We start from the raw sequence: 26582 nt of genomic DNA on the forward strand, positions 1-26582 counted from the left end.
ACCCTAGTGTACAGCTAGTGGGTGCCCACCAATGCTTTTTAAATATAATTTAATATAATTATATAAAATTTGTGTTCTATATATTATATATCTATATATCACACACCCATATTTATTTATATATTATGTTATACATATTTATATTATATAAATTATATAATTTCCAAATGAGCTTTGCCTTATGTGTCACCTCCCCAATCACGGTGGGAGCTCCTGGAGAGCAAAAACTGTCTCAAACTTTGTATGTATCCCCAAGGCTTAGCATAGTGCTCAGAACACAGCAAGTGCTTAATAAATGCCTTTTTTCATTAATTCATTTGTGAATACACGGATTGAAAACATGACCCTCAGATGACAGTATTATCCTTGTTTCCTTGCTTTCTGATGACTTCTCTTAGTTTCCTTATCTATAAAATGGGAATAATAATAATGACACCACCAGTAACTCCTGCCTTGGACGCTGGCTGGGAAATAAAGAGTGAAAGGCTCTGTGTAAAAGCCAAGTCCTTACAGGTGAGCTGCAGCTATTACTCAGGGATGTCTGGCCAACATCTCCTCGGCTACTCTTCCTCCTAGGGAAGCTCAGGTTCTTATTCTGATAATAACTCACAGCCATCGCGCTAAAAAGTTTACAAAATGCTTTTGTCCCAACAGACCTGCAAGGGAAGGAGATCGGGCGGCTCTCAGAGGTGGAGAGACTTGCCCAGCACCACACAAGTCAGGAAGGATTGGAGCAAGGACTTGAACTCGGGTCTCTTCTGACTCTGAGTTCTAGACACCAACCTATGCTCTCCCTCCACAGAGGAAGTGGCACCTTCCCTCTGTTTCTTATTTCCTCTTTATCCTGAATGTAGCACGCAAGTGCTTGCACATTCTCTCTCTCTTTGCTTGCGTGTTGCCCCCACCATTAGATTGTAAGCTCCGTGACCACAGGGACTGCCTTTTGCCTCTTTTCCTATAAAAAAGTATGGTACCTGGCACACAGTAGGTGCTTAAATAATGTTTATTGAGTTGATGGTGTCAGGAGACACCATTTAGGATGGGGTTCCTGTCCTCACTCTCCTACTAACTAGTTGTGTGGCCTTGGGCAAGTTGCGAAGTCTCTGTGCACCTCAGCTTCTTAGTCACCATGCACTTACCAAGCACCTACTGTGCACCAGGCCCTGTGCTAAGCCCTGAAGACACAAAGAGAGGCAAAAGACAGCCAGGCCCTTGAGGAGCTGACACGCTAAAGGGGAAAGGGAATGTGTAAGCATAAGGGGCTGGTGTAGTCACCTCTTACTATCCCTTCTGGGGCAAAAAAAATCCATGAGGCAGCAGGTGGCGCAGCGGAAAGAGCATTGGCCCTGGAGTCAGGAGGACCTGAGTTAAAATCCGACCTCAGACACTTGACACTTACTAGCTGTGTGACCCTAGGCAAGTCACTTGACCCTCATTGCCCCGCAAAAAAAGAAAAAGAAAAAAGAAATCCATGAGTCTATAAGAGTTTTACTTTCTGCTAACAAAGCAGTATGGATTAGTAATGACAAAATGGACAAAAACAACAATGCACAACTAGGCTGTGATTGCTTTACATATGTTATCTTATTTGATGGTGGCTAGGTGGCTAGTTTGGGAGCCAGCAGAACCCAGGTTCAAGGCCTGCCTCCGCCACTGACCATCGCTGACCAAACGAAGCATGCGGGCTGAGCCTAGGAGTGGAGAGTGCCCTGGTCTGTAGCCATGGAAGGAGTTTTAAGCCCAGGTGTTCTCCATCTTGGTAAAATCACAGGTGGGGCCAAAGAAACGAATTAGCCTGCTGGTGAGGGAGGATGGTGCAGTAGGAAGAGCAGGTGCCTTGATTAGGTTCCCAGGCTCTCCCATTAACTCCATGGGTGGTCTCAGGGGAGTCACTTAACTCCTGTGTGGGGTGGAAGAACGGGACCTACCTTGTGAAGGTGAAATGAGATAAGTAAGGAGAAAGGAACCTTGAGAGGCTCTCGGACACTGACTGTCAAGGATGGAGGGCGTGGTGGGTCAGCAGGAGCCAGGGAGCACAGGGGTCTGTGGGATGATGGCAGAGCGAGGAGGCTGGGCCTCTCTGGGCTCCTTCCTCAGGATGACATGCCCATGGAGGAGATCTGCAGGCTTTCTCCTTGAGCGTGGATCTTACCTTCCAGGAAAAGCTCCCTCTCATTTCCGGGGGGGCCCTCTCCTGCTGCCGTCGAGGCTGTCATCCACAACATGTAAGTGACTCTGGACCGGAGGCCTCTGATCAGACTCGAAGTGTTTGCTGCTTCATAAGGAATTTCTGAAAGGAAGGATGAGGACAGAGAAAAGAGGAAAGGCTGGAATGTTTAAATTAGAACGTGGGACTTCCCTCCCTTTCCTATGCCCCACCACAAACTAGGCTCCCTTCCATGGGCAAAGGCGAACCTTTTTTGCCTTATCTAGTCAGAAATAGGGCAGCACAGCACATCCTATCCATCCATCCAACCATCCATCCATCCAAACATCTAACCATCTATTTGTCTCCATCTCTCCGTCTATCCAACCATCTCTCCATCCATCCATCCATCTAATCTAGCCATCTCTCTGTCTCTCCATTTATCTCTAGCCATCTTTCTATCCATCTATATCTCTTTCTCTCCATCTCACTGTACTCTTTCAAAGGGAAAGAATTTTTTAAAACACAATGGTCCTACTATTTCCATTGGTGTGAAGCCATTCAACAAAATGGTAGGAACCTTCCATGGGTCATGTTAACAGCAGCCTCAAATCTAAACTCACTTTCCTTAGGCTTTTCCTGTTCCCTGATGTTATGTACAGCCAAGGATATTTTAAGAGAAATGCTCAAAGGCTGTTTTTCCCCCTGCAAAGAAATACTGATGGGAGGTGGGGGGAGGGGGAGCAATAACTCCTCCGATGACCTTCCAAGTGCTCAAGAGTGGGGCCAACTCACTTTGGTTTTTGAGTGGGCCAGGATTGTATCTTGCCTGTTTCCATATAATGTATTGTATGCCTTTAAAAACATGATTCTGAGAAGGAGTGCACAGGCTTTCCTGGACTGCCCAAGGGTGCAGACACCACAAAAAGAGTCAGAACCTGTGGTTTAGTTTAAGTACCAGGCTGTGTAGACACACATAACAAAGGAGCGGCTCTAGTCCTCAAGGGGCCTACGTCTGGAGAAAGGCTGACCTGTGCCTGTGAGCAGCAGACCAGCCTCGTGCCCTGAGTGTTTGCCTCCTTGGCTGAGACTCCTTCCATCATACCACATGGGAGCCAACCCGGCTAAGCTGACCTAGCTTTCTCAAGATCAGGCTTGTCCAACCAGCTTTTCACTGCTGTGAGGAGGAGATGAGTGGTCCTGTCCCGGAAGGGAAGGGAGTACGACAGTGTGTTGAGTTAAAGATTTTAAAAATGGCTCACAGGATCCTGGCTGTGGGGAGCTTGGGCAAGGGTGTGCTAGATGGGTGCATCTGGAGGTGGTGATAGCCAAGGGCGGGCTCTGTGGTCTGGAGCTTAACTGAAGGGGAGAGGAAGAAGTCTAGCAAGATATGCCGGTCTGGGATGTGGGTCAGGATTGCAGAGTCAGATTTTGGGAAGAGATCTAGGATTCCTTCTTTTTAACAAAAACAATCAACATTTTTATTTATAGTTTTGAGTTCCACATTCTATCCCTCCTCCCCTCCCTCCCCTCCCCCCTCCCTGAGGGTGTAAATAATCAGATGTGGGTTATACATGTGCAGTTATATAAAACATTATTACCATATTAATCATTTTGTACAGGAAAACTTGAATAAAAGAAAAAAATGAAAGAAAGTGAAAATAGCCTGTTTCAGTCTGTGTTCCATCAATATCAGTTCTTTCTTTGGAGGTGGATGGTATGCTTCATCAATAGTCTTTTGGGATTGTCTTGGATCATTGTATTGTTGAGAATAGTTAAGTCTTTCACAGTTCTTTATCAAACAATATTTCTGTCACTGTGCACCACATTCTCTTGGTTCTGCTCACTTCACTATACATCAATTCATACAAGTCTTTCATTCTGCTTATAATTTCTTAAAGCACAATAATATTCCATCAGCATCAAATACTACAACTTGTTTAGCCATTCCACAATGGATGGACATTCCTTTGATTTGGGATTCCTTCTTCTTCTTCTTTTTTTTTTTTTTTTAGTGAGGCAATTGGGGTTAAGTGACTTGCCCAGGGTCACACAGCTAGTAAGTGTTAAGTGTCTGAGGCCGGATTTGAATTTAGGTACGTACTCCTGACTCCAGGGCCAGTGCTCTATATCCACTGCACCACCTAGCTGCCCCTGGGATTCCTTCTTTTTTTTTTTTTTTTTTTTTTTTTTTTGTGGGGCAATGGGGGTTAAGTGACTTGCCCAGGGCCACACAGCTAGTAAGTGTCAAGTGTGTGAGGCTGGATTTGAACTCAGGTACTCCTGAATCCAAGGCCAGTGCTTTATCCACTGCGCCACCTAGCTGCCCCATGGGATTCCTTCTAATAAACTTCTGGGTGAGGGGAGGAAAGATTTAGATAAAGGGGATAGGGGATGAAGGCAGATTATCAGATAGCAAGAGAGATACTGGTGTACTGGTAGGAGACAGTTCACTTTTTCCATTTTATTTTTCAATTAAAAAGCATTTATTCTCCTTTTGACCTTCTCAATTTAAAAGAACAAAGGGGAAAAAAAACCCCTTCTGACAAATATGCAGTCAAGGAAAACAAATTCCTACACTGACCATGTGCAGAATGTATGTGGGAGACACTTCCAAAAAGACATTTGGGAAAAGGGTGGCATGGATGCTTATCAGGATCATGGATTCATCGATGTAAAGGGGAAAGTGACCTCAAACACCAGTTAGGCCGACTCCTTCATCTTACAGAAGGAGAAACAGGTTTGTTGTTGTTGTTGTTCAGTCATTTCAGTCATGAAAACCCCAGTTGGGGTTTTCTTGGCAAAGATCCTGGAGTTATTTTGCCATTTCCTTCTCCAGCTCATTTTAGAGAGAATCTTTTTCCTTTCTTCATATCCCCAGTGCTTAGCACATTGTAAGTGCTTGATTAATGATTACTGACCAACTGAAAGCATGGGTGATTGTGGGGGCAATCTACCTTATTAAGTGAAGGGGATAGGATCAAAGGTATATGTACAGTGGTTGACTTTGATGAGGAAAAGGGGAACCTATTAAAGAATGGAGAAAAAGAGAATATGGTACTGTTAAAGAGATTTGAGATCTATAGAAAGGGGAGAAGAGGGAACTCAAAGAAAATAGCTTCTATTTTCTCAGTAATTCACGTGGCAAGATAAAAACTGATTTTTTTTTTTTTAGTGAGGCAATTGGGGTTAAGTGACTTGCCCAGGGTCACACAGCTAGTACGTGTTAAGTGTCTGAGGCTGTATTTGAACTTAGGTACGTACTCCTGACTCCAGGGCCAGTGCTCTATCCACTGTGCCATCTAGCTGCCCCTAGCTCATTTTACAGAAGAGGAAATAAGGAATGACAAGCAGAATATCAGAAAAACTTGGAAAGGCTTCCATGAACAGATGCAAAGTGAAGTGAGCAGAACGAAGAAAACATTGTACACAGTGACAGCAACATTGTGTGATGATCAGCTGTGATAGACTTGACTCTTCTCAGCAGTGCAATGATCCAAGACAATTACAAAAGACTCATGATTAAACATGCTATCTGCCCCCAGAGAAAGAACTGATGGCATCTAAATACAGACTGTAGCATACTCTTCCTCCCTCCCTCCCTCCCTCCCTCCTTCCTTCCTCTTTTTGTACAAAATGACTAATATGGAAATGTTTTACATGATTGCACATGTATAACGTATAGCAGATTGCTTACCATTTCAGAGAGAGTCGATCTAGTCTGACCCCCTTATTACACAGACTAGGAAACTTGAGCCCAGGAGGTTGGGACCTTCCCATCAGAGGATTTGAACTCACATTCTGACTCAATAGGCAGTGCTCTTCCCTGCACCACAAAATCACCTGCTTCAATCAGTCTCTCTCCCCTCTCCCCTCTCCCCTCTCCCCTCTCCCCTCTCCCCTCTCCCTCCCTCTCTCTGTCTCTCTCTGTCTCTCTGTCTCTGTCTCTGTCTCTGTCTCTCTCCTGTCACTTCCAAGAAGGGCCGGGAGGCTTGGGGGTGGGGCGGTGCCTCCCCCTCCCCCCTTCCAGGCTTTGGAACATCCACGCACCCAAGATGCGAGCTGCAGACTGGGAGTGCCGCTCCTGCAGGTATATCCTGTAATAAAGGAGGCAGCCCATTTGTTCTTGGGCAGGAATTTCGTCCCAGGTAACGGAAGCTGTTCCTTCTCCCCCAGTGGCGCTATGGACGTGGGGGCCAGTCACTGGTTCTGTGAAATGTAACCAAGTACAACAGGAGAGCCTGAGCATCCCTGGAAGCCAGGGCATGCGATCGGGCTGGCCGCGCCCCCGCCTCCCCGGCCTCGCCCCCCCCCCCCCCGCCCTGCCACCTCCCCCAGCCCCGCCCTTCCCAGGGGCTCAGAGAGTCACTTTTACTGGTCAGGTCAGCCCAGGTACTGGCGCACCCGACTCCCTTCTCCCACAGGGCACACAGGCGGATCTCATAGCACAGGTAGGGTTTTACGTGTTCTGCAACGAAAGGAAGAATCTGATTACGATGTGAAGCCTGGAAAGCGATGACCTCGGGCTCCCCTGCTCGACCCCTGGGTCCGGGAGTCGCCCCTCTGCCCCCCCACCCAAGTCTGACACTCCATCCCCTCTCCCTTCTTTTTGTTTCTATTCCCTCCTCCTTCCCTGGGTTCACACCTCCGGGCGGCTCCCACTTAAACCCCCGAAGTGCATTTTCAAGACCACATTGCTCTGGGGCAGCTAGGTGGAGCAGTGGATAAAGCACCGGCCCTGGATTCAGGAGGACCTAAGTTCAAATTCGGCCTCACACACTTGGCACTTATTAGCTGTGTGACCCTGGGTAAGTCACTTAACCCCATTGCCCCACAAAACAAAAACAAAACAAAAAAAGAAAAGACCACATTTCGGTCAACCAGGACAAACCCAAGCCACTGCCTACTCCAACCACAATTTCCCAAACCACAAGCATTCCTCAGTAGCCTCCTTGTAGGTCCTCCCCGCCCTTATAGACTCTCCCCACTTCAGCTGGAAAGAGTGCCGGGCTCGGACTCGGAGGCAGGAAGAGCTTGGCTCAGTCCTGATGCGGACACTTCGTACCTGTGTGACTCTCTTAACCTTTCTGAACCTCGGTTTCCCCATCTCTGCAATGGGGATCATAACAGGACCTACCACACAGGGGTGTTGTGAGGATCACCCAGCCCTGTCTGGCACCTAGTAGGGATTTAATCTTAAAGCTTGTTGACTGATTAAAAAATGAGGTAATGTGTTGTAAAGCCTTTTGGAAATCTGAACGTTTTACATAGATATGGGCTTCTTATTCTCATTCTTCTTCTTCTTATTATTAAAATCTTTGGTAGTTTTCTAGATCACAGGTCAAAGATCTGTCCTGGAAAAGACCTCAGAGATCATCTAATCCAACCCCTCATTTTACAAATAGCCACAGGAAGGTGACTTGTCCCAGGTCACATAGTGAACATCAAAGGTAGAATTTGAACCCAGGTCCTATGTCTCCAGAAGCCCTTTATTTTGTGCCACAGTACTATTAACCAAGCAAATAAAATTCAGCATCTTTGACCTAACATTCAAGACTCCACAATTTGTGGCTTCCCTATCTTTCTAACCTCACCTCATATATTTCCCTTCTGTGAGCTCCTCCACCAATCTGGTGGACTGCCATTTTGTCTGGAAGGAAGGGGAACCTCTCTCATCTTCAGACATGCTACTACAGGTGGGCTCCCCCTCAGTGGAGGATTTTGGGCAGAGGCTGGCTACCTCAGTTTGTTTCTGAAGGGATTATGTTCACATACAGGTTGGATGAGACGCCTCTGATCCCTTCCAATGTAAAGATTCTTCATTTAGAGCTGGAAGGACCTCATCAGATATCTCAGCCTCAACCCTCATTTTGCAGATGAAGAAAGCGAGGCTCGGATAGGTGAAGAAAAACTCACCAATGGTCACACAGGTAATACCCCCTCCCCCAGGTCCTCTGACTCCAGACCTCACTCTGTCCCCTCTACTGTAGCAGGCTGTCTCCTGTTAAATGTTCTCCATCCTTCTCTTTGCCTATTGAATGGCTTTCCATCCTTTAAAGTCCCAGTTAAATACCGCCTCTTGCAGGAAGCCTTCCCTGATGATGCTCAGACATGATGAGCTATTGACCTTTAGGTCTCCTCTTTGCACCATCCTAATACATTTATTATGCAATTTCATGGGGTAGGGGATCTCAAAGTGGGGCTCAAGGACCCCTCGGGAACTCAAGAACCTTTCCACTAGTCCCATGTGGCCAAAACTACCTTCAAAATAATTCAAGGAAACGTATTTACCTATTGATGTCTCCTTTCTCAACTACATATCTGTGATACGATGGGCTTTCTTAGACTTCAACCAAAATATCTTATCCCAACCGTAGCAGCAGATAGGGAAATTCAGCTGCTTTCTAACAAGCCAGGCATTAGAGAGATTTGCAAAAATCCACAAAATATGTAAAAAGCAATGCTACTTTCCTCACAACATTTTTTTACTTTGGAAAATAGTTATTTTTCATGAATTCTGTCATTTGTCAATATATAATGGGTTTGTAATTATTATCTTAAATAAAATAACATTAAAAATTTTTTTATCATTTTAAATGTCCAATATGGTAAATGTTGATAGATATACCCCACCCCCATCAATAAAAGGTCTCTGGGGTCTGCAATAATTCTGAAGAACATAAAGGGGCTCTGAGACCAAAAAGTTTGAAAATGATTGTTAAGGAATATTGTTATCCACATTTCTCTCGTTCCCATGTAGAATTTAAGTTTCATGAGGGCAGGAACAGTACCTTATTTAAATTTTGTATATCCCCCAGTGCCTAGTGAAGGGCACGTGGGAAGAACTTGATGTTTGTTGTTATGAAGAGCTTTCGATGCCAAACAGAGGATATTATATTGGACCCTGGAAGGCATCAGGAGCCACAGGCATTTACTAAGGAGGGGAAATGACACCATCGGACCTACTCTTTAGGAAGAGCTCCTTGGCAGCAAGAGGAGGATGGATTGGAGTGGGGAGAGCCTTGAGGTGGGGCCACCAATTAAGAGGCTATTGCAATCATTCAGCTCATCAATGAGGGCCCCATCTGGGGTGGTAGTTGAATAGCTGGCAAATCGGTTAGAATGACCACTTTCTCTTTGGCTGGAACACCCTGACTTTAAATAGTAAGTTACTGTGTGTGTGTGTGTGTGTGTGTGTGTGTGTGAGACACTGTGAGAAAAAAGGGAGAGGAAGAGAGGGGAGAGAGAAAAAAAAAGAAAGAAGAGGAAGAGATCAGAGAGAGTAAGAGAGGGGAGAAAAAGAGACAGACATAGTTTCAGAAGACAACCTTTTGTTACCAAGAAGTCGAATTAAGGAATCAGTAGGACCACAGAGCCAGCACTACCGATCATGGGAGAGGCCATGAAAACACACCCCTGGGCCCCCTAAATAATCCTAGGTGGGGAAGGTTGTTGGAGATTATACCATGTTTACCTTGGCCAGGTAAAATAGGGGAAGATGCACCACTAGCTCAAGCCCGAAAAACAGAAAGAGCCCCCTCCTATCTCAACAGCCTGCCAAGCCAATTCAGCAACTCCTAGGACAAGAACAGAGCTACATTAAGTGTAGCCTTCCCCTAGGTGAGCCCCACATGGGTCGGAGCACCACCCGGGACTGTGGGTGTTCCATCCACATCACAAACCAATGCACCAATGAGCTGCACCTGGCCAGTGAAGTTTGGCGATCTTAATTAAAGGTTTGAGGGAGGCCCCGCCTGGGCCTCAGTCTGAAGGTGTCTGGTGAGATATTTGAAGAGATGGCATGACCTTGTGTGGACTCCTCCTTGTAGGCGGACAGTCCTGGTCTGGCATTGGATGCCTACCTCAGATCTCTGGGTCTCAGTACCCCTCCCCTACAAAATGAGAGGACTGGACTAGCTGTGCTCTCAGTTCTCTTCCAGCAATAAGTCTATGGTCCCCTGACCCTGGCCTGGGCTCAAAAGATATCTGGGTCAAAATCCAAATTTGTGGATTTTGTGGGTGTTTTTTTCTTGACATTCCTAAGCCTGAGGAGCCTGGTTCTGACTGTGATGGACCCACTGAAAAGCATCATGGGGATAAGATTTGGAGACAGAAGGTCTGGGTTTGAATACCAGCCTATCCACCACCATGGGAGCCAAAGATGGGTTATTGCTCCTGCAGGAGCTGCAGCCACAGCTTCTGAAGACCCAGAAAGGAAAGTTCTCCATCAAAGTCTGTGGCTCTGTTCGGTGGTTCAGCATGAATGAAGATGCAGCGCCATCCAGCAAAAGCGAGATGACTTCTCCCTTCTCACATACCTGCTAAGAGTCTAAGGCAGGATTTGTGTTGGGAGGAGGATTTGAACTCAGGTCTTCCTGACTCTTAATAGGTCATGGCTGTGGATTCGAGCTTGTTAGCTGCTAGCCCTCACTCAAAGTCTGACCAACTCACCTTTTCCAATCATCCATCTCCTGGATGGAAATTGTTTGTGCCATTTATGGTGTGAGCCTACAATGGCAATATACTCAGCTTGCAAGCTTCCACTGACAATGATGCCTGCCATGGATCTCTTTCCCTGTCCTTTAGGCTGCCTGTTTTCCAGAGATGGTGATGATTCATGAGCCATGGCATCACCAGAAGCACGTTTTTCTATCTAGGGGGAAGTCTGGCCTTGTGATAAGTCAACTTGTGCAATGGATAGAACCCAAGACTTGGGGTCTGGAACAGAGGTATCAAACTCACAGCCAGAAAAACTCCCATGCCTCTGAATCAGATTAAAATGTAACTGGGAGGGGGCAGCTAGGTGGCGCAATGCATAGAGCACCGGCCCTGGATTCAGGAGGACCTGAGTTCAATTCTGACCTCAGACACTTAACACTTACTAGCTGTGTGACCCTGGGCAAGTCACTTAACCCCAACTGCCTCACCAAAAAAAAAATATAACTGGGAAATGTTTAACAAAATTAATAAAAACACAACACAGATAATGTTAATTTGTGGTTTTCTCAGTCAATATGCCAGTCTATAAGGATCCCTTTCTATTTGAATTTGACACTGCTGGTCTGAAAGACCCAGGTTCAGACATTTACCAGCTGTGCAACCCAAAGGACATCATTTAACTTTCCTGGGCCTCAGTTTCCACATCTGCTTGATAGCCTCTGAGATCCTTTCCAGCTCTGCATCTATGACCTTACAATCCTATGATTTCATCTGTGTATAGAAGTCCAGGTGTGGAGATGACACCATTGATGCAGAAAAGTAGCTCCTTGGTGTCTGTGGTCATAGTGGCCCCCAGGTATCCTCTAAGACTCCAGAGGTTAAGTGATGATAACAGCTAACATTTGCACAGCTCTTTTAAGACTCCAAAGTGCTTTACAAATGTTATCTCCTCTGCAAGGGAGATAGTGTTACCTTCATTTAACATATGAAGAAACTGAGGCACAGAGAGTCGTTTATCCAGAGTCACACAGCCAGTAAATGTCTCAGACAGGATTTGAACTCAGGCAAAGCACTACTGACACCTAATTATCCCTCTCAATAAAATCATTTCTGGCTCTTTTTTGGCCTGGACCTGTGATTTCATTAGTGTAATAAGAAAAAATCCCTCTACCAATGCAGAGCAGCACCTGCTTGTCAACTCAGCATCTTGGAGAGATGCCTGGAAGAAGATTGGTATGGAAAAAAGGGGAAAAAATGGGAGTTGTCATTTTCTCCAGAAAGCATCTCTCAATTACAGAAAACAATGCACTTTCTCCAAAGGGCATCCTGCTTCCTGTTCAATTCTGAGTTCAGCCAATTGTCTGTCATCGAGGTCTGCTCAAAATATGTGTGCTGATTGATCAACTCCATGCGCAGGGCAGCCGACTCTCTATCACAGGCTGGACAAGGGGCATTCTTCATCCGATTAGGTGTTTTTTCTCCCATGTGGGTTGACAGGCGAACCCTTCTGAGTGGCTGCAGGTCTCACTGACAATGTTACAGGGTTTGATACAATCTGGGTCATAGAATTTGCAAATAGGCATCTGGGGAACCTGGCCACAAGTTAGAACTTCCATTTGGACTTTTCACTGGATTTGTCTTCAGGTGTGTCCAAATTATCGTCACCCTTTTGGGGTTTTCTTGGCAAAGATACTGGAGTGGTTTGCCATTTCCTTCTCCAGCTCATTTGAAAGATGAGGAAACTGAGGGCTAAGTGACTTGCCCAGGGTCACACAGCTAAGTGTCTGAGGCCAGATTTGGACTCAGATGAGTTCTTTCATCCATTGCACCATCTAGCTCTCCTTTTCATAAGGATACCTTCCATTATGGCGGCAAACATCTTTGGAGAGCAAATATCTCCTTTTTTTTTTTTTTGACAATCAACTCCCCAGCTAAAGCAAAAAAAAAAAAATCCCCTCCTTTTTATATATTTTTTATGCTGTTCTGTCTCACATTTTTATCTTTAAGTGGGAGGTCCTGTAGTCTCAAGGAGCCCAATTTCCATATCTCACAGGCATGTCTTTGGCTTAGTATTTTCTAGATCTGATTTTGAAACTCCTGGGATAGAGTACTGGACCGGAGGTTGGGAAGCCTTGCATTTGAATCCTGCCTCTGACACTGAATGAACTGAGTGACCAAGGGCAAATCCTGTGACCTCACTGAGCCCCCGTTTTCCTCATCTGTCAAATGGGTATGAAATGAACATGCCAGTTGCCCCTAGCTCCCAGGGTTATTGTGAGTCTCAGGATAGATAATGCACAACAACTTTTCTGTAACCCTTAAACAGTCCTGCAAACATTAGCTCTCACTATATCTAAGTGTACAATTATGTTCATTCCTAAATTTCATCCTATTCCACGTGATCTAAAGTTGTCACCTGTGCCCAGGTCTCTTTAGATTCTGACTCTGTCATCAAGTGATTGGCAACCCTTCCTGACGTTATGTCACTGGTATGTTTGTAAACCCACCATTGGCGTTATTGTCGAGTCATGCCTGACTCTTTGTGACTGTGGACCAGCACTTGCCAATGCTGTCTATGGGAGCTTCTTGGCAAAGACACTGGAGCCATTTCCTCCTCCAGCTCATTTTAAAGATGAGGAAACTGAGGGCTAAGTGACTTGCCCAGGGTCACACAGCTAGGTAGTGTCTGGGGTTGGATTTGAACTCAGGAAGATGAGTCTTTTACTCCAGGTTTAGTGCTCTTTCCACAGCACTATCTAGCTGCCCAGCTATACTCTATTGTAATTATTTTGTGTATAGGGGTATAATACATATACATATACATGCACAATGCATATATACACACATGTGTCATACTACCTATATACTGCTTATATATTCAGTATAACATATATCAGCATAACTTCTATAACTCATATTCAGAGAAATATAATACATACATACATACACGTGTGTTTCACTACCTGTATACTCTCTCTCCTCTCTCTCTGTTATACTGCCTATATATCAACACTATACCATATATGTATATCCATTGTCAGCATGACTTCTATAACTTGATTACATAGACATAGAATAACATAGACAGTCAGTAGAACTTATATCGCAGAGTACCTGGCAGGCGCATCATAAATGTCCATTGGCTGATCATCATCATTGCTATTGAGTACAGTCCTAGGCACATCCACAACCCATTTGTGTTTTGTAGACACACTGTGTGTCTACACAACAGCTTTCAAGTCTTGGTCCTTGGGTCCCCCCAAAACACCGCTTAGCATAATTCCTTATAAACATAAGGTGCTTAATAAATGCTTGTTGACTCATTCTCCATCATAGCTTCTTTTTTTTTTTTTTTGTGAGGCAATTGGGGTTAAGTGACTTGCCCAGGGTCACACAGTTAGTAAGTGTCAAATGTCTGAGGCTAGATTTGAACTCAGGTACTCCTGACTCCAGGGCCGATGCTCTATCCACTGGGCCACCTAGCTGCCCCATCCATCATAGTTTCTTAAACTCAAAAGTAGCCACTAATGTTCTAGAGGAAGGTTGACGATTTGTTACCTGATATCACTGCCGACGTGTTGCTGGTGGGAAGTCTGAGCCAGTCGATAGGGGCAGAGTGGCTGCTGCCTGTGCTGAGCTCTCTCCATTCTACCAAATATTCCTTGACAGAGGCAGCATCTTTACCAGGAGGCTCCCAGGTCATCTTGATGCCGTCTGTCCCCTGAGATTTAGCGAAGATGTTCTGAGGAGCTTTAGGGAAGGAAAAAGCAGAGAGAGAGAAAGAGAGCCTGAGGGAGGGGTGAGAGCAACGCATTCCCGGGAAGACTTGAGTCAGAATCTCAGAGTCAGAGGGGCCTCAGACCTGAAAAGGAATTCCTGCCACTCCTTACCCAGCCAAGAGGCACTGATGGAAAAAACCCTGAACTGGGGGTCGGAAGGGCTGGGTTCAAATCCCACCTCTCTCCCAAATGACGGGCTTCCTCATCCATACAAAAAAGAGGGTCTGGACCAGATGACCAGGAGTCCTTCTACTACTTGCTTCCCTTGATGGAATGTAAGCTTCTCGAGGGCAGGATTTCTCTTCCTTCCTTCCTTCCTTCCTTCCTTCCTTCCTTCCTTCCTTCCTTCCTTCCTTCCTTCCTTCCTCCCTCCCTCCCTCCCTCCCTCCCTCCCTTCCTTCCTTCCTTCCTTCCTTCCTTATCCCAAGTACCCAAGACAATATCTGGCATATAGAAAATGCTTAGTAAATGCTTGTTGATTGACTGATTCTAGTTTCAAATCTATCATCCTTTGGTTCTTATCTCCTCCATTAGATTATAAGTTACTTGAGGCCAGGGATCATATATTTTAATTTATATATCTATATATCTGTCTGACTGTCCATCTATTCTCCCACCCACCCATCCTTCTATCTATCTACACACATCTACACATATATACATGCACACATATATAAATAATTATATCTACTATATTGTTATACAATATATTATGCTCATTATATCTATTACATAATACATATATTTATTGTATATTTTATATAATATAAATATCTACATTTTGGATATTTTATCTTACAGCTTATATATTTTCCATTCTACTAAAAGTATTATATATGTGTATACATCTGTACACATTATTGCACACAGGAGATGCTTAATCAGTGTTTGTTGACTGAATGAGCAAACACCAAGGAGGCTCCCATTAAGGGTTTATTTACTCTCAAGCTCCAATCCGAGGCTGAATGCCACTTGTCCCTGCCCTGTTCCCACGTTTAGCTGAGTGTCCTTAATGGCCATTACAGCCTGGCTGATGCTCCCTCCTTCAGCCAAGCAGATCGCTCCCTGCTCCTACCCTGTCCCAAGCACTTCAGGCCTCACCCGCACTCTCTCTGCACCAAGACAAGTCTCTTTGCTCCTCTGAAGCTCTACCTACGACCTGCCTCCTCCCCAGTCTGTTTCCAGGCTCATTCTGGCACGAAGCCCTGCCCTGCCCCGCCCCCGCCCCAGACTAGCACAGAATACAGCCCAGCACAGATCAGGTGGGCCGGGTCTCCGAGCTCCGTCTAGCCCTGTGACTGTCAGCAGAGCGTACCCCTCTCTAGTTCTCCGTTCTCCCTTCTGGAAACGGCACCTACCGTTTTGTTTCTACTTATATCTATTTCTGACATCTGTGTTCCCACATACTCAGCTTCATGAACTTCTCTGTCCTTGAAGTGCTGCACAGCCAGGATCTAACCTAATGTTCCAGCCTTCTCACATACTGCTCCCCTTCGGGGCTCTGAAGTCTAGCCAAACTGGCCTTCCTGAGGTTCCTCACACACATCAATCACTCCATCTCCTGCCTCCAAGCCTTTGTACTCACTGCCCCCTGCCAGGAGTGCCCTCCCTCCCCACCTCAGTGTCTCAGGATCCCTAGCTTCTTTCAACTCAGCTCAGGTGAAGCCTCTCTCAACCCCCTCCTGGCTGCTAATGCCTCTCCTGCCCCATTACCTGGTATCTATTTTGTATAAAGCTATGTCTGCATATTCCCATACGTATATAGTTGGCCTTGTATCTGTTTTGTATGATGATATGGCTACATGTATCTATGTAAGGAGCATCATATCTATTTACTGCTATAGATATGGGTACATTTCTATAGCTTTAAACAAAACAGATACAAGGTTGTCTATATATGTGCATGTCTATGTCTACACACAACATGTATCACTTCATAGAAAATACACGCAAGGAGATCTGTGTCCCAATGCCTATCTGTGTATGCACACGTACGCACCTACATGTACCCTGAGGGAATATAGGCTCACTGAGGGCAGTGCTGAGCACAGGGCTTGGTACCTAACAGAGCTTAAGAATTGCTCTCAGAATGTCTGACGGATTCTCCTTATCCTGTCTCTCACATTTACGCACCACACTAAGGTTTGCTGAGCACTTTACATGCAGCATATTGAGCAATCTTCCAAACAACGGCCCCTGGGAGGTGGGTACTGTTGTCACCCCCATTTTACAGATGAGGAAACTGAGGCTGCCCGGGTCGCGTAGGCAGTGAGCGTGTCTGTTCTTCCATGCTCCCATCAGATCTGTGAGCAGCAGGGCTCAGTGTAGGAAAAACAATGAGCGTTGCTCATGGGCTGATGAACCGTCGTGTACCTGCTCATGGGTGAGGGATGACATCTGAGGTGCCGCACAAAGTGATCTGTTCGGCCACGTACCCATTTCCTGAAAGCTGGGCCGGCATAATGTCTCTGAAATGGGCCACAGGCCCCTCCTCTCTTTCCACCTGGAACTGGACCCCTTCCCTCTCCCTGACCTAATCCATTGTCTCCTGCACATCATTATCGTGTCCTTAAGTAGAGAGCTGCCTCCATCACTCTCCTTGCTCACAGCCCTTCCAAAAGCTCCTGAGCACCTGCTGAATAAAGCCAAGCTCCCGAGCCTGACATCCAAGGACCTCTGTGATCTGGCATCATCGAGTTTCCAGCCTTGGCTCACGGGGCTCCCTTCCACACAGCCTATGCTCCAGCCAAAGCAAACAATCATTGCAACCTGGACATGCTCCTGCAGAGATGAGGCGAGCCCTGACTGTGCATTGGCTCACAATCCTGTCAACAGCATAACCTCTCCAAGTCTCAGTTTCCCCATCTGTAAAATGAGGAGATGCACTCGAAGGTCTCTTTCAGCTCTAAATTTTGTGATCCTGTGCATGTCTCGCTCATCTCTGCCAGCTGGAATCTCCTTCTGCCCTTCAAGGCCATGAAGCTTCCTCATCTTCTAGAAAGGGATTTTCCCCCCTTTAGACCTCAACTTGTCTTTGCTTCTCCTTCTCTTCTTCACTTAGAAGCCATGGTATGGTGAGAAAAAAGCTCAGCTAAGAATGAGGAGAATGGATTTGAATCCCAGTTCCAAGAGCTACCTGTCTGACCAGACAAAAAAAGACCTGAGTTCAAATCCCACCATAGACCTTACTGGTATGGGACCTTGAGCAAGTCTACACTTCTGTTTCCTCATCTTAACATGAGAACATTGGCCCCAGTGGTCTCCAAAGTCTCTTCCAGTTGTAAATCTTTTATCCAGTAATTCTATTATCTCATGTGATGAGTCACTTCAACTGAGTTTCTTTATCTGTGAAAGGGGGATAATAATTCTCGGACTAACTGCTTTCTAGTTAGTGTGAGAAAGGCATTGCGTAAATTGTAAAGCCCTCTATTGCTGTGAATTATCCCCAGCGTGGTCTCTTTTGTGTTCTCATTATTCATGAATGGGTCATGTCTTCCCTATGAGATCTTGTACCTAGGAGGTAAGGACAGTACCTTACAGATTTTACCTCTGGTTACAACTCCTCAGGGAAGAGGGAGAATGTTCACAGAAGGAAACCCTTCAAGGCAATGAGCCAATAGTAAAATGAGAGGCAATGAATGGTATTGGCTGAGCCCTACCCACTGAGCCATCCCACCACAGCCACACTACCAATAACTAACATTTCTAGGTATGAACCAGCTATAAACGCATGAGACACTCAAGGGTTCATTTGTTGTCACATTGGGAAAAATAAGGAAGCAAACTCACACTGGCTTGTATCTTAGGCAGTGAAGTGGCAAAGTAGCTAGAATGCTGGGTTTGGAATCAGCAAGACCTGAATTCAGATTCTGCCTCAGACACTCACTAGCTGTGTGACCCTAGGCAAGTCACTTCACCCTGTCTGCCTCAGTTTCCTCATCTATAAAATGAGCTTGAGAAGGAAATGGCAAAACCACTCCAGTGTCTTTGTCAAGAAAACCCCCAATAGGGTCGCAAATAGGTGGGAACTGACGGAACACACAAAATGGAGAGAATCGTACCTACCTCATGGGGTTATTGGAGAGACAATAATTGTGGGGGGAGGAGAGGAAGTGACAGTGAGGGGTCGAGGATGATACCAAGGCTGTGACCCTGATGGACTGGGGGCTGGCAGTATCTGGGATAGTGTCAGGAAAGTTAGGAAGAGGGAGTCTAGTGGGTTAGAGCTGGGGTAGGGTAGGGCTCAGTTACTCACTCTGACCCTTTGGGATAAAATACTAACTCAGGCCACCACGTAAATCTCATAGTATTCTATATTTATTGTAGACTATTATATAAATATAGACACATCTATTTATGTGTGTGTATATATATATACATATACATACAGATGTGTGTATGTATATATGCATATTTACCTATATAAAATAGCCAGCATTTATATTGTGCTTTAAGATTTGCGAGGTTTACAGATATTGTCTCATCTTCACAACTCTGGGAATTGCTTGGTATGATTATTATCCTGATTTTACAGATTAGGAAATTGAATCAGATGGAGCTTCACTGACATGTCCAGGGTCACACAGCTAGTAAGTGTCTGAGGCAGGATTTGAACTCAGATCTTCCTGACTCCAGGCTCAGCACTTTATTCACAGTGCCATCTAGTTCTCTATCTCTTGTTTCTGTCTGCTTCTCTGTTTATATATGCATACATAAATATACACACATGTATGTATGTTAAGTATACATATATGTGTATGTGCATAAACACACACACACATATATATAAAGTACTCTGGGAAATTAATCCATTAATCAATAAGCAAAGATAAGAATGAACCAGTAGCTGCTCTTAAGGCTTTTCCAACCTGGTCATCAGGGCCACAGTGTACATACATGCACACACCCAAGTACACATGTGTACACAGGCACAGATACACATATGATTTCAAGCAAAGAATGCTCCTGAGCTGACCTGGAAGGAGAGCCCGGGTCTAGGAGGCAGAGGGGAGGAAGGCGTGGAACCTTACTTATAGTTGGCCCCAGCACCCATTAGAAACCACTACAGGGTTAAATCTCTGTGTCTCCATGGGGGAATCATTCAAACACACACGCATTAGGCACTTACTGCATGCAGGAAGTGGCGCTATTATCACCATGCCTATACCAGGAACCCCTGGAGGGCAGGGCCCGGCACATGCTGATTGTCCATGTTGTACATACACCTACCACAGTGCATGTCGCCTCCCCTTAGGACCAGGCCTCTCTGGGGAAGAGGATGGTCTTGTCTGTGTTAACCACAGACTGTAGGACTGTGCCTCACCCGTAGCATTCACTTAAGAAATGGTTGGTGGATCTATTGATGGTAAAGTTAGGTGACCCATCCAAGGCCACCCAGCCAGTAAAAATCAGGGTGGGTTGGGAATCCAGGCATTTCCTGGGTCAGAGCCACAATCTGGCTGCTCCAACACTCTGCCTCATCAGCCTGAGGGCTGATCCCAATGGCCTATCCCAATTTTTATCAGAGCCAGGACTGCATTTGAATGGGCTGTGAAGGGGTTTGAGTCCAGGACTCCAGAATATAACAACAAAGGTGCTTCTGGAAAACCGAGGCATGAGCCGCTGGCTCTCCTGGCCGTGGACATCCTACAAGCTAAAGCTAGCCAGAGGTCGGACTCACCTTTGTGGGGCTGACGGAGGATGAAGGTCCGAGTGGGAAAGAAGCTTCCATCTGAGGGAACTGCAGAAACAGTTACGGCGTAGTCCTTCTGGGGCACAATGCCAACAAAGTGAGTGTGCGCGGTGCAGTTCTCCAGGGTAGGCAGCGTGGCTGAGCAGCTCTGGGCCACTGCCAGACACTCCTGGACGGTCACCCGATACCTGGGGATGTTCCCCCTTGCTTCAGACACACCTGGATTCTACAACAAAAGAAACCAAGTTCTATTTGCTCATGGACAGGATCAATCCCAAAGCATTTATTAAGCGCCTTCTATGGGCCCCATATGGTGACACAAGAACCATCTTGAAACTCCCTGCCCTTCAAGAGCTTACATTCAGCGAGAGGACACGTACCTTGATAGGGAAATGTACCACAAAGGCACAATACATGCTGAGGAAAGACATCATCAGCCTGGCAGCCAGAGGAGCTGAGGAGAGCAGGGCTTCTTTACTCAGCAATGTTTGCCCCCATGTTTTAAGGCATCCTTGATCTCACCAGGAGGGGTTGAGGTATTTCACGGACCAATACAGATTAGGGCACATCCACGGCTTCTCACCTGTTACGCAACATGCCAGGGACCCTTCCCTGAGTCTGTCATCATTCTATGGGCCTAAGGATTACACGGCAATTCTCCATATGCTGCCCCTCACTCTTGATAAATTCAATAAATTGTGCCCCCTCAACCCACTATAATCTGCTCTCCTCCATCCTAGTCCTTGGCCTGAGGATCTGAGACATCCTTTTGGACACCCCAGTCTCTTTTCTGAGGGGTCCTAAGCCCATAGGTCATCAAAGAGGGGAAGACATCTACCCCCTAAGGAGTCCCTCCTTCCCTCCTTCTGGTAGAAGACAGAGGTGCCTTTGCTGCCCTAACACACCTTCTTAACATACAAACTTCCCCAGAGCCATGAGTGTCTAATGTTTAGCTCTTCAGTCTTACATGTCACTGACGTGACTGTTTATTTCCCTTCTTTCCCCACACAATTCCCACAAATCTACTTCCTAGCTCTTGACCCCCTCCTCCCCTCAACAACACCCAGACACATCACCTATTGCTCCCAGCCTCGGTATATCATTAGACATTGTGTTCCAGAAGATAAAAGGGGTAGACTTAAGTATTAGGAAGACCTGGATTCAAATCTCCAACACTACCACCATGACTGACACCACTAACAGGCTGTGTGAGCCTGGGTAAGACAGCAAACCTTTCTGAGCCAAAGGCATCTCTCCAAGGTTTTTGGCTGTTTACAGTTTTAGATCATTGATACACTGATCTCACTGGGCTATTGAAGGGCTCAAACAAGGTTACAAATATAAAACACTTTGCAAATGTTGACAATGGCAGCTAACATTTACGTAGCACTTTTAGATCTGCTAAGTACTTTATATATAGGCATATATTTCTGATTTGGTCCTCATAACCCTATGAGGTAGGAGCTCTTGTTATCCCACTTTACAGATGAGGAAACTGAGGCACCAAGTGTGACTTGCTCAGGGTCACACAGCTGGTGTCTCAGGTGAGATTCAAATTCTACCCATTAGAAATGCCAGTTACTAGTATATCATTATTTTAAAAGAAGGTGGCTGTTGGGTCTTTGTCAGAGGAGATGGGGAGTTAAAGACAGGGCTGGATTGAATCTGGAGGATAGCGGGTCAGTATTCTGTTCATTCCCACTCGGCTGCCTTCTGCTCTCTCCTTATCGCCTCCCTGGTAGCATCTTTGGCCCCAGCTGCTGAGGCTGTCTGCCCTCCTGAGCCTGATCCAGCCCTGGAGGGAGGCAGGCACAGAGAGTTACAGAACAGCTGCCCTTTCTTTCTCTGGCCCAACTCAACATAACGATCAAACCTGAAACTTGAAAGGAAAAGCAACTCGAATCTCCTTTTCCATTTGGCTTTTCAAACTGTTGGCTTTTTTCTCATGACTCTCCTTCATTGCTCTCATTTCCCTTTCCATTCTTTCCTCCTTTTCTCTAAATCTTCTTTCTATTTCTCCTACTTTCTCTTCCATGGCCTGAGACCAGTTCATATTTTTCTTGGAAGCTTTGGATGTTGGAGCTTTGACCCTGTTATTATCTTCTTCTTCTGAGGTTGTATTGTGGTCTACCTTACCCCCAAAGAAGTTTTCGATGGTCTTCTGCTTTCTCTGCCTGCTCATCCTGGCTTACTATTTCTTGGCTTTTAACTCCTTCTTTAAGTGTGGCGCTGCTTCCAGGACACACTGTTCAAGCTACAGCGTGGCCTGGGGGATGGTTGGGCTTCTTCTCAGCCTGCCTGGCCTCGCTTTCATTTGATTTTAAACTCTCCACTGGCGAGCGTGGGGGGGCTGCTTCTCGGCTCCACTCCTGTTCTCAGCTTCAGAGGGTCCCAGGTTTTTTGGGTTGAGGGGAGGCAGGCTTTAATCTCACCTGGCCTGTTCTCAGGTCTGGAGATAACCTCAGGCCTATTTACTAAGAAACCAACCAGCCAAGCTTTCTGTGGTGTGGTTCTCAGCTTCCAATGAGACTGCTCCCCTGCTCCCCTCCCCCACCTGGGTCTCCCGACGCTCAGGATTTCTTCCTGATTGCCCGCTGGGGTGGGACAGTCGAATCCTTCCCTTCAATCCACTGGTACCCCTGCACTTACCCCACCCAGGCCAGCCGTTCAGTCCGACCGCGCACTTGGTTCCAGAAGACGCCGGTGCCGCAGCCGATTCAGAGGCATTGGGGCAAATTCCTCTGGCGGGTGTCTTGTGTGTTGGCCCGATTGTGGGGTTAGGCTTTATTCGTGGCCCAGCACAGCCCCCTGAAATCTATCTATAGCTGGAGAAAACTCCCAGCCCCTATTTTTGTGTGTTTTTCTGCCCCAAGGGTTCTTTTATTGTTATTTTGGGGGTTATTGTATCAGGAGCCCAGTGAGCTTAATGTCTTTCCTCCGCCATCTTGGCTCCCGAAAAGCAACTCTAAATAGAAAAATATATCATCTCAGTTGAGAGGAAGCTTTCGGAGGCCAGAGGCTCTTATTTTTGTGTCTGTGTACTTGATGAAAGTGTCTGCTGGCTTTTGTTCTCAAAGGGGACCCAAATGGCATCCCCGCGTTGAGGTCAAGGTACAGTGTGTTGGCCCGAGGTCGATCAGACCGACATGGGCTCAGGAGGCTCTGCCACTGGCCAGGCACAAATAGTCCATGTGAGCATTGGGAGTGGAGATGGCTCTAAATTTGCTCATTTCACGTTTCTTTCAAGCCTTGTACCTCACCTACACTAGGCACTTAATGAACGCTTGCTGTCTAAACCATTGATTTCTATTCTCTCCTCTCTTTGTAACAAGCCAACAACCTCACTGGAGGCAAACTTAGCTCAAAAGCAATTGGGAATTGCTGAAGCAATGAGAAAGCTATTAGGCAACACCAATTCTCAAGAACATTTCCAACGACTGCTGGGTAACCTTGGAACAGTCTGTGGCCCGACAAAAAGGAACATTTGCCTCAAAGATCAATGAAGTTTCCCAGTGGTGGTGATAAACTGGGGCCCAGGTACTTGCAAAATTACTTTCATAGTCCTCCTTCTGAGCAGAATTTCAGAGGGAAAAGGTGGGAGGAAAGAGTCAGTGAAGATGATCAATAGTGTGAACCCTTGAAAAAGCCAAGTCCAAGTGCTGAGATGAAGGTTATTATCTTGTATGCAATCTACCCCTGCCCAAGTTGGAAGACAGGCCAAGCTTGCCCTATGGGATTCATGGAGCCCAGGCCTGGCGTGGGTCAGGAAGACAGGTGTGGAGTTGGCTGGGGACTCACCCACCGAAGCTCTCAGAGACGGCATAATTAGTTTGGTTAAAAAGAGAGAAAAGGCATCCGTCATAATGAGAGCAAAGGCGTGTGGCCGATTCATCTTCCTCCATGCTCCTGGCACTGCGGTGAGTGCCATGCTGCAGAGCCCCAGCTGGTCCGTGCCTAGCCAGGAGCAAGACGCCTAGAACAAGTGCACTCAGACAGAACAAGGCCTCCGATGCTCGCGCTGCATCTAAATTGGGTCTTAGGGTCGCGCCACAGCGTCCAAGGAATTAGGAATGGTTAGTCTGAGCTGAGAAACCCAGGGCAGATGAGAGAAGTCTCCCAATAGCTGAACAGCTGTCCTGTGGCAGAGGGATTTTTGTTTTTTCTGTTCAGTCATGTCTGATTTTCCATGGAGTTTTCTTGGCAGAGATATTGGAATGGTCGGCCATTTCCTTCTCCAGATCATATTACAGATGAGGAAACTGAGGCAAACAGGGTGAAGTGACTTGCCCAGGGTCACATAGGGAGGTCAGACTTGAACTCAGGTATTCCTGATTCCAGGCACAGCACTCTATCCACTGAACTACCTAAAGAGGGATTGGACTTGTGCTATTTGGGACAAAGAGCAGAGCTAGGAACCGTAACAGTTACAGAGAGGCAGATTCAGGCTGGATATTGTGAAAAACTTCACAGCTGGAACCACTGAAAAGTGTCACAGACTGGCTTAGGAGGTGAGGGCTTCCCCTCTCTGGGGGTCTTTAGGCAAAAGCTGGAGAAGCCACTTCTCTGGATGTAGGACCATGGAAAGGTCACTGGCTCTGGAGACAGAATCTGGTCCTCATCTGCCCTCTGATACTCACAGCCTGTGTGACCTTGGGCAAGTCACTTAGACTCTCTGTCTAAGCCCCAGTGTGCTCATGTGTAAAATGCGGGGAGTGGGGGGGGGGCAGATCAAGGATCCCAGGCTCTCAGAAGGGATTTGCGTCAAGTACAGCCGAGATATTATCTGCTGGCCCTGAGAGCCTGCCAACCTTTGAGATTCTGGGATGCTGGGACTTGAAGCAGGTATCAACTATGGAGCCCTGACCCTGGAATCTCTTTCTCCTAAGATGCAGGGAATTGAATCATAGTAACTCATGTTTATAAAGCAAAGGTTTGCACTAATAATAATAGCTATCATTTTTATAGCACCTACTATGTGCCAGGCACTATGTTAAAGACTTTATAAAAATCTCGTTAGATGATTATAACAACGATGCAAGGGAGGTAATATTACAATCCTCATTTTACAGTTAAAGAAACTGAGGCAGATAGAGGTTAAGTGACTTGCCCAAGGTTAAATAACTAATAAGTTTCCGATGCTGGATTTGCACTCAGATCTTCCTGACTTTAGGCCCAACAGTCCATCTACTAAACTGCCTGGCTGTACTCTCCTTGCATCCCTTATGTAAAGGAAGTAATGCAGGCATTCCTTCCTCACCCCACCCCCATTTTGAAGATCTCCTTCTAAGATGTTGTGGGCACAGGCAGCCTCGAAGCATGCAGGGCAGATGTGGCCAGTCATACAGCTTTGGTAAGCAAGGAGTCACCAGCCATGATCCTTCAGGTAAGATGGAGGATCATTGAACCTGGCCATCTGTCCTACCACTAAAGCTTAAAGACCTCTGGGCTTTATCCTCTGTTCTGCCCTTGTGTCTTCCAAGTCCTTGAGCCATCACCTTCTGCCTTCCTGATGTGCTCTAAAGATCCGGGGCCTTCCCATCTGCCCTGCAGCTGAACTCCTTTCTAATGTGAGCTCCTTGGGAACAGGCAGTTTCACTTTTCTGTCTGTATCATACAAAGCACTTAAATGTTCTTTTCCTTCTTTCATGCATGCATCCATCTGTCTTTCCATCCATTATCCATCCATCTCTACCCATCCTTCCTTCCATCTATCCATCATCCATCCTTCCATCTGTCTATGCATCATGTATCCATCCATTGTGCTTCCTTCCACTCATCCATCATCCATTCATCTGTCCATCGGTCCATCCAAGACGAATAGATGAAGGCTCAGAGCCACACAGCTAATTAGTGGCAGGTCACACTAACAGATAGGGACAGAACTGGGACTCCAATCTGGGTCTTCTCATCTGAAAATTCGGTGGCCTTGGGCCAGGCTGAAGTTGCAGTACTGCTGCCTCAGAGGCCATAAGTCCAACCTCCTCCTTTTATGGTTGAAGAAGTAAAAGTTCAAAGAAAAGAGACTTGTCCAAGGTCACACAGTCAGAAAGCAGCTGACTGAGAATGGAAAGCAGGTTCACTGGCTTCAGATTCAGCATCCATTTCACTGTGTCACAGGCGCTGATACGAATTCATTTTCCCCTTGTAACAGTTTTAGCAGAGAAGGTGTGACCATGAGTTTTCCAGCATGGAAAAGAGGCTCCATAATCAGGGACAAGTGTGTCCCCCATATTGGTCCTGGAGTCTAAAGACCTGGGTTCGAACTCGAGTTGCATCATATATTAATTCTGTAACAGGGCAAAGTATAAGTGCTCTGAATTTCAGCTTTCTCATATGTCAAGTGGAGATCATAACACTCTATCTCCCCAGGGCTGTTGGGAAATAAGTGCTTTATATTACTCATAGTGGTACAGAAAAAGTTATCATCATCATAATTATTATTCTGGACAATCCTCCCCCCAAAAAAACCCTCCCACCGATTATTGATCCAAATAACCCATTTCCCATCACTCATCGTGCTGAGCAA

At 46.1% G+C, this 26582-nt stretch overlaps 1 protein-coding gene across 1 annotated transcript in view; it reads right to left on the reverse strand.

Moving 5' to 3' along the window:
- The window catches only part of IL12RB2 (interleukin 12 receptor subunit beta 2), a 93137-nt gene that overhangs the window by 11106 nt on the left and 55449 nt on the right, over positions 1 to 26582 (reverse strand). Inside the window, exons 9-13 of the mRNA XM_044005181.1 lie at positions 20045 to 20282; positions 14144 to 14335; positions 6516 to 6614; positions 6197 to 6355; positions 2153 to 2290 (exon numbers count right to left, since the gene is read on the reverse strand). Of these exons, the coding sequence (XP_043861116.1) occupies positions 2153 to 2290; positions 6197 to 6355; positions 6516 to 6614; positions 14144 to 14335; positions 20045 to 20282 (826 nt within the window). The remainder of the gene's footprint in view (positions 1 to 2152; positions 2291 to 6196; positions 6356 to 6515; positions 6615 to 14143; positions 14336 to 20044; positions 20283 to 26582) is intronic.

This window comes from Dromiciops gliroides, chromosome 4, assembly GCF_019393635.1.
Source record: "Dromiciops gliroides isolate mDroGli1 chromosome 4, mDroGli1.pri, whole genome shotgun sequence".
Lineage (NCBI taxonomy): Eukaryota > Metazoa > Chordata > Mammalia > Microbiotheria > Microbiotheriidae > Dromiciops > Dromiciops gliroides.